Source organism: Dendrobates tinctorius, unplaced genomic scaffold (genome assembly GCF_039654945.1).
Source record: "Dendrobates tinctorius isolate UK_male_01 unplaced genomic scaffold, ASM3965494v1 ptg000102l, whole genome shotgun sequence".
Classification (NCBI taxonomy): domain Eukaryota; kingdom Metazoa; phylum Chordata; class Amphibia; order Anura; family Dendrobatidae; genus Dendrobates; species Dendrobates tinctorius.
Window position 1 is genome coordinate 40159199 of NW_027361770.1, and position 15581 is coordinate 40174779.

The window sequence follows — 15581 nt, forward strand, 5'->3', positions numbered from 1 at the left end:
CAGCTGTAAGTATGCCCTGGTGCTGTGATTGACGGCACGCTCTGCAGCGCATCTCTAAAAGCAATCTGTCAAGTGCTTACAGCTGCTGCTGATTATGGACGGAGTGGTAACGCCTCTATGACTGAAAGCTGGTGGTTCCTGGGAGTAAAAGTTAATTTTCTCTCAATGCGCTTTCAGTAAGGCGTCCCAGCAGCATTGTAACACAACCTGTAGATTAATAGCATTTAGGGACATTAATAGGCTCCCTGTAAAACACCACTTCATTGTCTTGTTTTGTCAGTGCTGGAGTGGTGCTTCCAATCTAAGGTCCATGACCCCAATATCATACTCACCTGCAGCCATCTTCATTTTTTTTTCAGTGCTGCTTTGGTCCAACAAAATAAAAAAAAAAAGCCTGAGTGGTGCTTTAAGTACTTGCGACTTGGTTCTCTCATCTTCAAAAGAGATCCTACAGCTTGGAATCAACTCAGGTTTATGTAATCACAAGTGATCTACTACATAATCAATTCTAAGCTCTCACATAATACAGAATATGTCATCTACCTTGGTGAAGGTGGCAGTTTTGCCCTGGACAGGAGTTCTTGATGTTATCTGAAGCTTCTGACTCAGTGGAACCAGCTTCTCAATCTCCAACAAGAGTAAAGGTTTGTCATCATCTTCAAGCTGTGTGGGTGTAAGATATAGAATTTTACAAATAATTGCAAGGCACATTCGCTCCCAACCCTTAATGGTATAACAATAGGAAGAAATCATTTTATTTACACTACACTGAACATTGCCAAGTGCCTAAAATATAAAATTAGAAGAGGATGTACACCAAAGTGTAGAATGGAGTTCGTGTTCAAAACATCCAATGGGACATCACACTGATTTTCGTGAGCAATAATGCTCTGGAATAAATTTATTTTTCTGCATAGGTTCACATCCCATTTCCTTATTAGGATGATAGCAGCCGCAGTGACGGAGTTCCAACTCGGGACTTAGCTCTTTATTACCCTTTGTTGATCAAGAGCTTTGATTCATTTTTCTAGAGCAATGATACCAGCTCATCAGGGGCCATGCTAGCATTATACCACTCTACTTAGGGAGAAGAGGAGGGCAATACTGCTCTTATTTAGGGTGTGTGCACACGCTGCGGAATCCGCTGCGGATTAATCCGCACGGATTTCGCAAAAACCGCAGATAATCCGCAGGTCAAAAGACCTGCGGATTATCTGCGGTTTTGCCTGCGGTTTGGTCCTGCGAATTCACTATCTCCACAATGGTGGAGATAGGAACCCGCAGCGGTTTCCGCAGAAAGAATTGACATGCAATTCTTTCTGCGGATTCAAAACCGCAGCAAATCCGCGCGGATTTTTCCGCAGCGTCGGCACAGCGTTTTTTTTTTCCCATTCATTTGAATGGTACTGTACATCGCAGCTAAAACTGCTGCGGGTCCGCAGCGGCCAAAACCGCTGCGGAAACGCAGCGGAATCCGCAGCGTGTGCACGTACCCTTAGAGGGCAAGAACTGCACTGGACAAATTATTTCTGTAGGGTTAATACAGTGAAACTGCAGGGTTTGTATAATCTAATGCATACATTCTGGTAATATCCTACAAGGGTCAATGACTCCATTTTGTGAGGAAGGTTTTTCACTATAATGTTCACTGACCTGAAAAGAGTAGAATTCAAAACAGATTGACGTATTCAGGTTTAATGGTACAGGGAATGACAGAAGTGCCATGTATAACCACACTACACTGCTCTATCAACCTGGCATACATGTAGAAAATGACACTAATATTGAATCACCTGATTAGAAAATGCGTGGAGAATTGATGAAAGCTTTAACCCGGCTGCTGCAAAAACCTAAGAAAAGAGCAAAAAAAAACAAGTTTAATAACTATAGTCTGTAACCTGCAAGTTGACAAACTATACCATGAAGGTATTTTATGTAATTAAATGGCTCTGCAAGTTTCTCACTAAAACACCTTTTTACTGGGTGAAAGGAAAGATCAATGGCAACAAAATGTGAAAAAAATTATGAACTAAGGGATAAAGTAAGGAATGAGCAATGATGAGATTCAGTGAGGATGTGTAAGCTGCGCTCCGATTAATGACCAGAAAAGAGGCAGATGCTTTGCAAACTTCATTCTTGGCATTTATGAGTCTCCCTCATGTATTCCTCACCTACACTGCACAGCGACATGTCTATGTATACAATATATAAAAGTACAGTTATCTTGCTTTTGTTGGATTCCACATAACACATCAAATAAGTGTCTATAATGTGCCAACAAAGCATTGTCCCCCTCAAATTAGAGGACCTGTCACCAGGTTAGACAAGGCCAGTTTTGTTCTTACTTTACTCCTGCTACTGCTTTAAGTGCAGGCAGCAACTGACTAAAGAACATCCAACTTGCAAATGACTCATTTTTAGAGATGCAGATGTAAAAACCAACCAAAAATTAACACCTAATTCCTCATGACATCGACAACATGGCGTCTCGCCATCCTCTTCCTTCCTCCGTCACACACCGCATCTCTGGCCTCTTCACTATAGGCCCGGACTTCCGACCACACCCAAGCCACAGAGGTAAGGTGTAAGATTGCGATGTTAGGAGATGAAGACATATACGGTGTACCACGACCTTATGACACGCAGTGACCTCCAAGGCTTGGATGCGGCCAATGTCATGGCCTAAGATATGCGGTGGAAAGCAGAGGACCAGACAGAGGTCAGCAATGAGGTCGTATCTATTATTTTACCATGTTCCAACTTGTATGCAAATTTGGGTTACAAACAAACCTACAGATCTGACCTAGTTCGTAAGCTGGAGACTGCATGAATGAATTTTTTTATATTTAATCTGTCATGTGGGTCAAGAGATATGGCCTTTTTTTTAATGAGGGGGCATTGCTTAAAGGGTTCTTTGGGGGCGGTCTTTAGGCTGCTATGCATAAATACCTGTGATTTATAAAAATACAGAGATAAAGTAGTGCAGCACAAATTAAATATGATCGAAAACTGCCCACTTTTAGCTTGGGACAGGTCCTGTTTAAGAGGTGAACGAAGAAAGAGTCATATAAAGCCAGGTTATGGCTATACTGCCGGTGCTATTTACCGCTTACCCGCATAGCCCATGAAATAATACGGGAACATGTTTGGTCTATGGAGTCTTGTATTGCACTTAGAAATGCAGGACAGAGTTAACAAAGGGGTGGTGCTATTTGCCTTGGCAATGGGGCTTGTCCAGACACTCTGACACTATCCAATAAGTGCCTGATAAGGTGAAAATATGGAGGGACACACTGGGCATAGGGAACGGTAACACTATTGCCAATGTAATCATACATGTTGTTTCACATATGAAGCAATCTCCAATTACGCTCCAAATACAGCCTCTGGTGCTTATGTGAACAAAGGCCAACCTGGAATGAATAGCAATGTGGATCAGGCTCACCTCTGCTTGACTAAATAAATCCTGGGTCGTCTTTAGTAACCCTTCACCCCTGCAGAACAAAGCAAAAGCACGGTCATAATAACGTATTGAAAAAAGTTTTGGTAACGATTGTTCTATATTTGTAATTTGCAGCCTCATCAGGCTCATGGTAACCACTACTATATACTGCACAGAAGATTTATCATTGCCTCTCATGTCTAAAATTGCTGCGGGTAAAAAAAAAGGAGGTGTGTCCCAGAGTTAGGACCTGTTCCATACACGCTAGTAAACAGATTTTTAGGTCGGCTTTGCTATGAGTGTGGCAGAAACTGAAATATACTCCAGTTCTGATCGTATGGAGAATTGCACAATAATTTATGGCACTCGTTATATTAAATCTGTCAAACGCCTCCTTCCGGTAAGCTCCACTTACTATTTGGAAGGATCATAAGGTCGGCCTAAAACCACAATGTCACAAAATGTTTCCGCAAATGCATGTTGTATAAAATGTACAACTATGGGATGTCAGAAAAACTGGTGTAAACCACAAGTTAATAAATTCCCCTTTAGTAGGCTGTGTTACTTGTGTAACACAATGTTGAGCTTTCTGGCATTGTTACCTTGGTCACCCTACTTGTTTTTCATGTGCATATTTATGTAACAAAGCTTTATTCAATAAATGACATATTTACTTTTATCATTCATGTTGTGTATACTGAGGATCTGCGCTACATGTACAAGTAACATGTTGTTTTGTCAGACACTCACTACCGTTACACAGGTTTCCTCCAAAGACACTACTGTGGTTAGAAGTCTGGTCTTTTTATACACTTTGTATTTGTACCTATTGCTGCTGAATGCTGACAATTTGTAACATACACACTGTCAGCATTCAGCATTATTGACTAGATACCAAACTTCGCATGTGACCATCCTCATTCTTTATTTTCAATGATTATCTCACATTCCAACTAATATTTTACGGTCTACAGAAGGGGTGGGCAATTTTTCCTAAGGGGCCACATGAGAAACTGGCACTGCTGTGGAGGGCCGAACCAATCGTCTGAACTTAAAGGGGCAGTCTGAAACCAAAGGTGAATTTCATATTAAATGTATTCAGTGTAATAATCTAATCTCGTTTTCTAATATACTTCAATGAAAAATTCCATAACATACCCTCTACATTCTGACTACATTTTTTTTTTTTTTTTTTTTTTAAACGTCCCAAGACATTTTGTTTGAGATTCACCAGTGCACATGCTGGGATACTCGAATGAGCAGTTATCAGGGGGCAGAAACTGCAGTCACTGCCGCAGCCTCTGCTCCCTCTCTGAAATGAGGCGGCATCAGTGATGTCTGTTTTGGAGGCTCGGCTAGTCCTGCTCACCTGATAATGCGTCGTACGTAGATTCTGATGCATACTCAGTAGGAGTTTTCTGTGCTATATTCCTTTGAATGCACAGTGACAGTGCGCTCCCTTGCTGGCTCTAAGGAGAAGAGATGTCCTGGCAGGGACCAGTCCAGTCTCTGAAACAAATGATGCTTTATTTCATGGTGGGGAAAGCAGCTGTGGCAATGACTGCAGCCTCTGCCCCCTAATGACGTCCCGTGTGAGTGCCCCAAAATGCACTGGGATTCTCAAACAAAATGTAATTGGAAGTAAAAAAAAACCAGACAAGAAGTTAGAGTAGAGAGGGAATGGTAGAAATTTTTTAACTGAAATATATTAGAAAAGTGATCGGATTATTGAATTAAATTTAGTATGAAAGTCACCTTTGGTTTCGGATCACCCTTTAATTCTGCATAATATTAATTTCATCACTTTATAAAAAGCAGTTGCTTATGTGATGAGCATATAAAAAAAAAATCATGATTTTCATCCAGAAAAAGACGATTTCCATCTGTATTGTCATCCGTATGGCATCCATTTTTATATCTCAGGAGTGAATAAAATTTAAAAGAAATAAAGTGTCCTGGGTTAGTAATGGAAATTTATTCGTAAAAATCGGATGCTATACGGATGATTCATATGGGATCCAGTTTTTTTTTTTTATTTTTGCACACCCATAGGACTTCAACAGGAGGAACATTACATAGTAACATAGTAAGGCCGAAAAAAAAGACATTAGTCCATCCAGTTCAGCCTATAAAATTCTGTCAGAATAAATCCCCAGATCTACGTCCTTCTAAAGAACCTAACAATGACTGTATTGTTACACTCCAGGAAGACATCCAGGCCTCTCTTGAACCCCTCGACTGAGTTCGCCGTCATCACCTCCCCAGGCAAGAAATTCCAGATTCTCACTGCCCTAACAGTAAAGAATCCTCTTCTATGTTGATGGAAAAATCTTCTCTCCAGACGCAGAGAATGCCCCCTTGTGACCGTCACCTTCCTTGGTATAAACAGATCCTCGGAGAGATATTTGTATTGTCCCCTTATATACTTATACATGGTTATTAGATCGCCCCTCAGTCGTCTTTTTTCTAGACTAAATAATCCAAATTTTGTCAATCTCTCTGGGTATTGTAGTTCCCCCATCCCCTTTATTAATATTGTTGCCCTCCTTTTGTACCCGCTCTAGTTCCATTATATCCTTCCTGAGCATTGGAAAAAAGTTATTCTCCCACCACATGCATAGATCCACATCACATATGGGCAGGAGCTGACAGGCAGGGGGGAGGATGTGATAAGCCACAGATCACAGGGGGGAGCACTATGGGGGACTTACGGCCCCATCACACATCGCGACGCACCAGCGATCCCGACAACGATATGAACTTGTCAGGATCGCTGGTGTGTCGCTACATGATCGCTGGTGAGCTGCCAAACAGACAGATCTCAGCAGCGATCAGGACAGCGACACGCAAGTAACAAGCGACGCATGTCGCCTAGTTACCCGCATTGTACATTAGATACCAGCGTGCTGGTGCAGGGAGCTGATAACCAAAGTAAACATCGGGTTTCTAAGCGCCATGCGGCGCTTAGAAACCCGATATTTACCTTGGTTACTAGCTCCCTGCACCAGCGAGCTGGTATCTAACGTACACATCGGTTTTCTAAGCGCTGCGCTTAGAAACCCGATGTTTACCTTGGTTACCAGCTCCAGCTCGCTGGTCTCCCGCCTGCCACATGCAGCGATGCGTACTGGCCAGCGGGAGAACAACGATCAAAAAAATGTCCAGGCCATTCAAGCACGATCAGCGATACCCGGCAGGGAGGCCGGTCGCTGATAAGTGTGACACACAGTGATCTCGCTGGTGAGATCGCTGATGTGTCACAAAACTTGTGTGACGGGGGCTTTAGCCCTTACCTCTCCTGCACAGGACATACAACAGCACAAGCTGGGAGCAAAGAGGGAGGTAAGGGTTAACAGTCACATACAAAGGTGAGGATGCTGCAGAGTACATGGTGGGGCATGTGATGTACAATATCTGCAAGATATGTTTTCTGTTGCAATGTGCTAACAAATCCTCCATCCTAGGACATTGTAAACTGTCAGTAGTAGGAATTCCTTCCCCCCAGGTTTTACCAACCCTGCCACTTCCTCTGGAAGAGCAGGAATGTTAATTAGCTAGACCATCTTCCTCACACCATTTGGCTTCTCTCAGCTGAAAGAAAAATGCGGGAAAAAGGTCTTTGTTTGAAATAAAACTTTAAGAGCCTGCCCTGCGAAAACCGTACCAAGTAGAGATATGAAAATCATATTTTTGTAACCTGAGCGGTCCCAGCTTCGAGACCGCGTATGTTTCGAAGTTCTACCCTGTCCAGAACATGAGATAGGATTTGCGCCCAAATGGACGGTCATATCGCATAGATGTTTGATGTTTTCTTGATAGGCTCATTACGCTGGGAAACATGATACCACTGATGAGTCCATACCAGCTTCTCCCATAAAGTTATAGCTAATCTAAGTTTTGTAGCCAAAACATAACTTGGATAAGAGAGGTGGGATCAACCCAGAATGCACCTCTCTGTGATGTCACATAGGAAAGTCTATAAGGCATTTCCTGGGCAAACCAGCTCAGAACAGCTGCAGAGTCCGTGCTGACAAGAACTCAGATGAGCGGAGAAGTGCAGCTCCGCCTCCACCCACCTTAAAACCACATGGTCTGCCTAAGGAACAATATGGAACTGTGAGTGTAATCTCTTTGTTTTCTCCACTTTTATTTTATACCTGTACTGTACATATTTTATGTCTCAATTTTATAGCAACTTTTATCTGTAATCACTGTCCTCTTTCGGAAAATAAATGAAATAATTATTTAGATCTGTCTCTATGCTCTAAGACTCGAACTATACGCCTTTGATAGATAATCGCTACTAATTCAAGGGGTTTGCCACGGACCCTCTTAATTTAACACTGTGAATTAAGTAACCGTGACTGGTGGCAGCGCGTTGTATACGGCTATAGAGGCTTGCTGGCAGTCTAGAAGGGTCTTATATTGCTGAGTAAGGGGCTTCAGCCACAGCATTGATAATTCCCTTACTGCAGAAGCCTAATTGCCGGTTCACAACAGGCAGCCCGTCCGGCGACTAATTATCCTAGGTGCAGTTCCCTGACTGACCTGAGGGTAAGGGGGGCGCCGGAGAGCTGCGAGTTCCAAAGTGGAACTGAGAAAGTGGGATATACATAAATCCCCGCGGTGCTTGGAAGATTGATAGCAGTGGTGGGGCATCCAAATTAAACTCCCCCTGCGGCAAATTGTAGAGCGAGATTAGCTTGCTGGTTATTTTCGGTCACATGGTGCCAGTGTTGGGATAACTAAGATAAGCCCCACTGCGCCTGTGATAGCCGTGTGCCGGCATTGTGTCACGCCCCTCCGTCCGCTGATACACCCGTGTCAGTGGTGGGACTGTGACATAGTGGTGACACAGGGTCCGCTGTCCGTCACGTTTTGGTGGCAGCGGGACCCCCGTTAGTGTCGCCCGTAAGTAGACGAACGGCGGTGGGCTGTTCGTCACATATTGGTGGCAGAGCGGTGGGATCATCCTAGAGCATTAGTGATTTGGTTTGAGCAATCATTCCTCTCACTAAAAACCTGCACGGTTCCTGCGGGAATCCTGCATCATAGGTTTTGGAGAACAGACTCAGTGGTTACTAGTTCTGAGACATTTGTGTGTACGTACAAGTATTCCCTCCCATTTCTTCGTTTTTCTTTTTCTATCTTTTATTTGGCAACCATGGCGGCAAAAGGAGAACCTTGGTACAACCGGCAGACAAAGGAAGTTCTTGCTGGGTTATGCACGTACCAAGGCCTTGACGCCACAAACAAAAACAGAGCTCAAATGATCGCGGCTCTAGTGCAGCTGGACAACGACCAGAATCCAGCGAGCGCAGAAGTTGGCCCAAGTGGCAATGGGGCTGCAGCAGAGGCTCCACTCCTGAGCGCTGGCCCCACATTCAACCAGGACGGGGTGGACCCCTATCTGCAAATGGCCTTGGACGCGCTCCCCGCCGAAGACAGTGATGGGCGGGTGAGGCTGATCCAGCAATATCGGCAGGAGGCCCAAGCTGAGCGTCAAGCCCAGGCTGAGAGAGCTGAGCGCCGAGCGGAGGCGAGCCGAGAGGGAGGCGCAGAGGGCCCATGAACTGGAGGTACTCCAGCGGGGTGGGAATGCCCCCACAGCCCGAAGCAGTGAGCCCAGCAGCGTCCAGACTCCTAAACCCCGGCCAGAGCATTTTCCCGTGATGGAAAAGGATGGGGACTTGGACACATTTCTGCGAGCCTTTGAGAAAGCCTGCAGACAGTACCAGCTGCCTAGAGACCAATGGGCAAGGTACTTGACCCCAGGGCTAAAAGGCAAAGCCCTGGAGGCATTTGCTTCTCTTCCGCCAGAAGCCGATGACGACTATGACGCCATAAAGCAGGCGCTGATCGCCAAATACCGGCTGACACCTGAGGTATACCGAAAGAAGTTCCGACACCTCCAACGTGGCCCACACGATAGCTACAGTGATGTGGTGCAAGGACTCAGGACCCACTTTGACCAGTGGATCCATGGACTGTCCGTTGAAACCTTTGAGCAGCTACGGGACCTGATGATCAAAGACCAGTTCCTGCATCTCTGCCCAGCTGAGGTCCGACAGTTCATCCTGGACCGCGAACCAACGAACGCGGACAAAGCGGCGCAGATCGCCGACAACCACGAGGCCGACCGGAAGCCCGAGACGCGGAGGCCAGTCGCCACCAGCTGGAAAGGGGGTAAGCCAGCAACCAACCCCAATGCCCCAGCTAGCCGTCCCTCCGGAGGCCCTGTCCCTGTTGCCAACAGCAGGCCGGCTACTGACAGTCGCCTGTGTCACCACTGCCAGCGGCCTGGTCACTTCTTTTACACCTGTCCGAATAGGCCGAAGAACCCCCCAGCCAAGGCCCCCGGGCCCAACGCCTCTGTTCTTTTGGTGGGAGGTGTGGTTGGGAGGGCTGACGACAACGTTCAACCTGTTCAGGTGGGGGCCCGTCTTGCTACAGGCCTCAAGGACACCGGGGCTGAACGAACCCTCATCCGTCCTGGACTGGCGGCCCCTGAAGAGTTTGTTGAGGGGAAAACCCTGACTGTCACCGGGATTGGAGGAACCCGTTGTCCCTTGCCAGTGGCACGAGTTTTTCTTGACTGGGGTGCCGGGAGCGGGTTGAGGGAGGTGGGAGTGTCTGAAAACCTGCCCACTGATGTTTTATTGGGGACTGACTTGGGGCGGATGGTTGCATACTACGTCCCTGACACCCTTCCCCAAACTGATAATAAGGGTAACGTTAACCCTGATGATGATGATGATGACGGGAAACTGAATGTGTTACCTGCTAATGCCTTGATGAGTAATGATGCAACTAACAACCATTCTTTCCCCAGGTACGATGCTGATACTGATGTGAATGTACCAAAGCAAACTGATAACCATTCTTCTCCTAGGAAGGATGATGATGATGTTGATGTATCTGTGCCGACTGAACCCGTTAACCCTTTCTTTGAAGCGGTAGATGTGTCCACAGGTACCGAAGTGCTCAGCCCCGTCACTCTGCGGAGTGAGACGGCTGAGGAACCCCTGGCAGGAGTAAGCAACGGTGCTCAAGGAAATGGGGAGGTGCATGGGGACCATGAGGAAGGTAATGCCATGCAGCTGACCAGTGCCACCGAGGAAGGTAACTGGCCCATAAGTAGCACTGCTCCTGAAGTGTTGGGGGTGGATGGGGAGGTAGAGCCCAGGGCAGCACCAGCTGGTGGGTCTGAAGAAATCCCCAGGGAGACAGCATACATAGCAGCTGTCACACGCAGTCAGAGTGCCCAGATCGCAGGTAACGCACTGTCTTCTGGACCCTCTGCTGCTACAGGAGAGACTGAACCAGAGGTGAACCCAGAGCCGGTTCCAGAGGGTCCCAGTAAAGAGGGGACCCTGACGTCACTTCTGGCAGCCTCCAGCATGGAGTTCCAGGCTGCTCTGCACTCAGATGCCAGCCTGGAGAAATTGAGAGGTCTCGCCGAGACGCCCACCTCCAAGTCTGATAAGGAGAGGGTGTTCTGGGAACGAGGAAGGTTGTACCGGGAGACAGTACCCGGAGATCCTAAAAAGGAGTGGTTGAGGGAAAGACAGCTGGTCGTCCCCTATCAGTTCAGAACTGAGTTGTTGCGGATTGCCCATGAGATTCCACTCGCTGGACACTTGGGGATCAGCAAAACAAAGGCACGGCTGTCTCAACACTTCTATTGGCCCAAGATGGGGACAGATGTAACACACTACTGCCGCTCCTGTGCCACCTGTCAAAAAGTGGGTAAGGCGGGGCCTGCTCTTAAGGCTCCCCTTATTCCTTTGCCGGTGATAGAGGAGCCTTTCCAGAGAATCGCGGTGGACATTGTAGGACCGCTGTCCGTCCCCAGCAGCTCCGGAAAGCGATACATTCTCACCGTGGTAGACTACGCTACCCGGTACCCAGAGGCAGTAGCTCTGTCTTCAACCAGGGCAGATAAGGTGGCTGACGCACTGGTGACCATCTTTTCAAGAGTAGGATTTCCCAGGGAGATGCTTACCGATCAAGGGCCCCAATTCATGTCTCGCCTAATGGAGGCTCTCTGTGAGAAAATGCAGGTGACGCAGCTGGTATCGAGTCCGTATCACCCACAGACTAACGGTTTGTGTGAACGTTTCAACGGTACCCTCAAACAGATGCTCCGCATACTGGTTGAGACCCAAGGGCGCGACTGGGAGCGGTACCTCCCACACCTGCTGTTCGCTTACAGAGAAGTTCCGCAGGCCTCGACCGGGTTCTCCCCCTTCGAGCTCCTGTATGGCAGGCGAGTCCGGGGACCCCTTGGGTTGATAAGAGAATCCTGGGAAGATGAGCCAAACCCCACAGAAGTGTCCATCGTGGATTATGTCATGCGCTTCCGTGACAAGATGCAGACCTTGACGCAGTTGGTGCATGACAACCTGACGCAGGCTCAGGCTGACCAGAAGCGCTGGTACGACCAGAACGCCCGGGAGCGGACCTACCAGGTGGGTCAAAAGGTGTGGGTGTTGGTCCCGGTACCAACGGATAAGCTTCAGGCAGCCTGGGAAGGCCCGTACGTCGTCCACCAACAGCTCAACCCGGTCACCTACGTGGTCACGCTTGACCATGCTCGGGGTAGGCGCAAGGCCTTTCACGTCAACATGCTGAAGGCGCACTACGAACGTGAAGCTTGCGTCCTACCGGTCTGCAATCTGCCAGAGGATGGGGAGGAAGATTCCCTCCTGGACATGCTGGCCCAGGCCAAGGCCAATGGGTCCATTGAGGACATGGAGATAAGTGGTTCGCTCACCGTGTCCCAGCGGTTGCAGCTGATGGCCACCCTGGAACTATTCCGGCCCGTGTTCACCAACCGTCCTGGGAGGACGGAGTTAGCGGTTCATGAGGTGGACACCGGGAATCATGCCCCATTACGGCGAACACCTTATCGGATCTCTGAAACGGTGCAACAAGTCATGCGCCAAGAGGTCGATGAGATGTTAAGGCTGGGAGTGATTCGACGGTCAAAAGGTGCGTGGGCTTCACCTGTAGTCCTCGTTCCTAAAAAGGATCGAACCACCCGGTTCTGCGTGGCCTACAGGGGGCTCAACGCCATCACAACCTCTGATGCCCACCCAATGCCGCGCATCGAGGATCTGCTCGAGCGGTTGACAAACGCCAACTACATATCCATCATGGATTTGAGTCGGGGATACTGGCAGATTCCCCTGAGCCCTGAGGCGCAGGAGAAATCCGCCTTTATCACCCCCTTTGGACTGTACGAGTCCACGGTCATGCCCTTCGGCATGAAGAATGCCCCTGCCACTTTCCAGCGGATGGTCAACCACCTGCTTCGGGGACTGGAGGAGTACGCGGTGGCGTACTTAGACGATATTGCCGTCTTCAGTTCCACCTGGGAGGAACACCTTCAGCACCTCCAGGAGGTGCTCAAGCGTCTTCACCAGGCAGGCCTGACCATCAAGCCGGGGAAGTGCCAGATAGGCATGCGCAAGGTCCACTACCTGGGGCACCGGGTAGGCGGGGGTTCCATGAGTCCGGAGCCAGGAAAAGTGGACGCAATCGTGTCCTGGCCCACCCCCAGGACCAAGAAACAGGTGAAGTCCTTCTTGGGCACTGCAGGGTACTATAGGCGTTTCGTACAGGACTATAGCGCCCTTGCCAAACCCTTGACTGACCTCACCAAGCAGAGTCTACCCCAAACAGTCAACTGGACAGATGACTGTGAGGCGGCTTTCCAAGCTTTGAAAGCAGCCCTGTGCAACTCTCCAGTGTTGAGAGCAGTCGACAGCAGTCGCCCGTTTCTGGTACAGACCGACGCCAGCGAGTTTGGCCTCGGTGCTGTGCTTAGCCAGGTCGACTCGGGGGACCAAGAGCACCCCGTGTTGTACCTGAGCCGGAAACTTTTGCCGAGGGAAGTGGCATACTCGACCATCGAGAAGGAGTGTCTGGCCATGGTGTGGGCACTGCAGCGTTTGCAGCCCTACCTGTATGGGCGCGCCTTCACGGTGGTAACCGACCACAACCCTCTGAGCTGGTTGCACACAGTGTCGGGAACCAATGGAAGATTGCTCCGCTGGAGCCTTGCCCTTCAGCAGTATGACTTCACTGTAAAACACAGGAAGGGCAGTGAAAACGGCAATGCCGATGGGTTGTCCCACCGGGGCGAACCCGCTGAGGTGCGCATGGCCGATTACCGAGAGGTAATGCCTCCTTAGCGCCCTCTTAAGGGGGGAGGTGTGATGTACAATATCTGCAAGATATGTTTTCTGTTGCAATGTGCTAACAAATCCTCCATCCTAGGACATTGTAAACTGTCAGTAGTAGGAATTCCTTCCCCCCAGGTTTTACCAACCCTGCCACTTCCTCTGGAAGAGCAGGAATGTTAATTAGCTAGACCATCTTCCTCACACCATTTGGCTTCTCTCAGCTGAAAGAAAAATGCGGGAAAAAGGTCTTTGTTTGAAATAAAACTTTAAGAGCCTGCCCTGCGAAAACCGTACCAAGTAGAGATATGAAAATCATATTTTTGTAACCTGAGCGGTCCCAGCTTCGAGACCGCGTATGTTTCGAAGTTCTACCCTGTCCAGAACATGAGATAGGATTTGCGCCCAAATGGACGGTCATATCGCATAGATGTTTGATGTTTTCTTGATAGGCTCATTACGCTGGGAAACATGATACCACTGATGAGTCCATACCAGCTTCTCCCATAAAGTTATAGCTAATCTAAGTTTTGTAGCCAAAACATAACTTGGATAAGAGAGGTGGGATCAACCCAGAATGCACCTCTCTGTGATGTCACATAGGAAAGTCTATAAGGCATTTCCTGGGCAAACCAGCTCAGAACAGCTGCAGAGTCCGTGCTGACAAGAACTCAGATGAGCGGAGAAGTGCAGCTCCGCCTCCACCCACCTTAAAACCACATGGTCTGCCTAAGGAACAATATGGAACTGTGAGTGTAATCTCTTTGTTTTCTCCACTTTTATTTTATACCTGTACTGTACATATTTTATGTCTCAATTTTATAGCAACTTTTATCTGTAATCACTGTCCTCTTTCGGAAAATAAATGAAATAATTATTTAGATCTGTCTCTATGCTCTAAGACTCGAACTATACGCCTTTGATAGATAATCGCTACTAATTCAAGGGGTTTGCCACGGACCCTCTTAATTTAACACTGTGAATTAAGTAACCGTGACTGGTGGCAGCGCGTTGTATACGGCTATAGAGGCTTGCTGGCAGTCTAGAAGGGTCTTATATTGCTGAGTAAGGGGCTTCCGCCACAGCATTGATAATTCCCTTACTGCAGAAGCCTAATTGCCGGTTCACAACAGGCAGCCCGTCCGGCGACTAATTATCCTAGGTGCAGTTCCCTGACTGACCTGAGGGTAAGGGGGGCGCCGGAGAGCTGCGAGTTCCAAAGTGGAACTGAGAAAGTGGGATATACATAAATCCCCGCAGCAGTGCTTGGAAGATTGATAGCAGTGGTGGGGCATCCAAATTAAACTCCCCCTGCGGCAAATTGTAGAGCGAGATTAGCTTGCTGGTTATTTTCGGTCACATGGTGCCAATGTTGGGATAACTAAGATAAGCCCCACTGCGCCTGTGATAGCCGTGTGCCGGCATTGTGTCACGCCCCTCCGTCCGCTGATACACCCGTGTCAGTGGTGGGACTGTGACATAGTGGTGACACAGGGTCCGCTGTCCGTCACGTTTTGGTGGCAGCGGGACCCCCGTTAGTGTCGCCCGTAAGTAGACGAACGGCGGTGGGCTGTTCGTCACAGGGCAGAAGAGCAGTTTGGGGAGCACATAGAATATCCCATTTGTAGAGTGCATGTAGTGGAGGTGAGGGGGGGAGGGCGTGCTGGACCCTGTATTCAGTAGGAATACTCAGCCCCAGTGTTTTATCTCCTATCAGCTGCCAGGAAGATCCAGGGAGATTTAGTGGCCACTAATCAGCTGCTCTCCCTGGACATAAACTGCAGTCCCACAACATTCATTCCACAGTGTGAAAGGAGGCATTGCAGGTGCTGTGACCTACTCTGCACAGCAGACACATGATGCTGCCTCCCAGGTGGTATCTGGGCCCCTCTTAGAAGCTACTTGCCCATTATCTGCAGCACATGAGTGTTGTAGTCCCTAATTCCCTCCTC

At 48.2% G+C, this 15581-nt stretch overlaps 1 protein-coding gene across 1 annotated transcript in view; it reads right to left on the minus strand.

Moving 5' to 3' along the window:
* Positions 1-15581, minus strand: part of CTNNAL1 (catenin alpha like 1) — a 288515-nt gene that overhangs the window by 3280 nt on the left and 269654 nt on the right. Inside the window, exons 15-17 of the mRNA XM_073587855.1 lie at positions 3446-3494; positions 1794-1850; positions 544-663 (exon numbers count right to left, since the gene is read on the minus strand). Of these exons, the coding sequence (XP_073443956.1) occupies positions 544-663; positions 1794-1850; positions 3446-3494 (226 nt within the window). The remainder of the gene's footprint in view (positions 1-543; positions 664-1793; positions 1851-3445; positions 3495-15581) is intronic.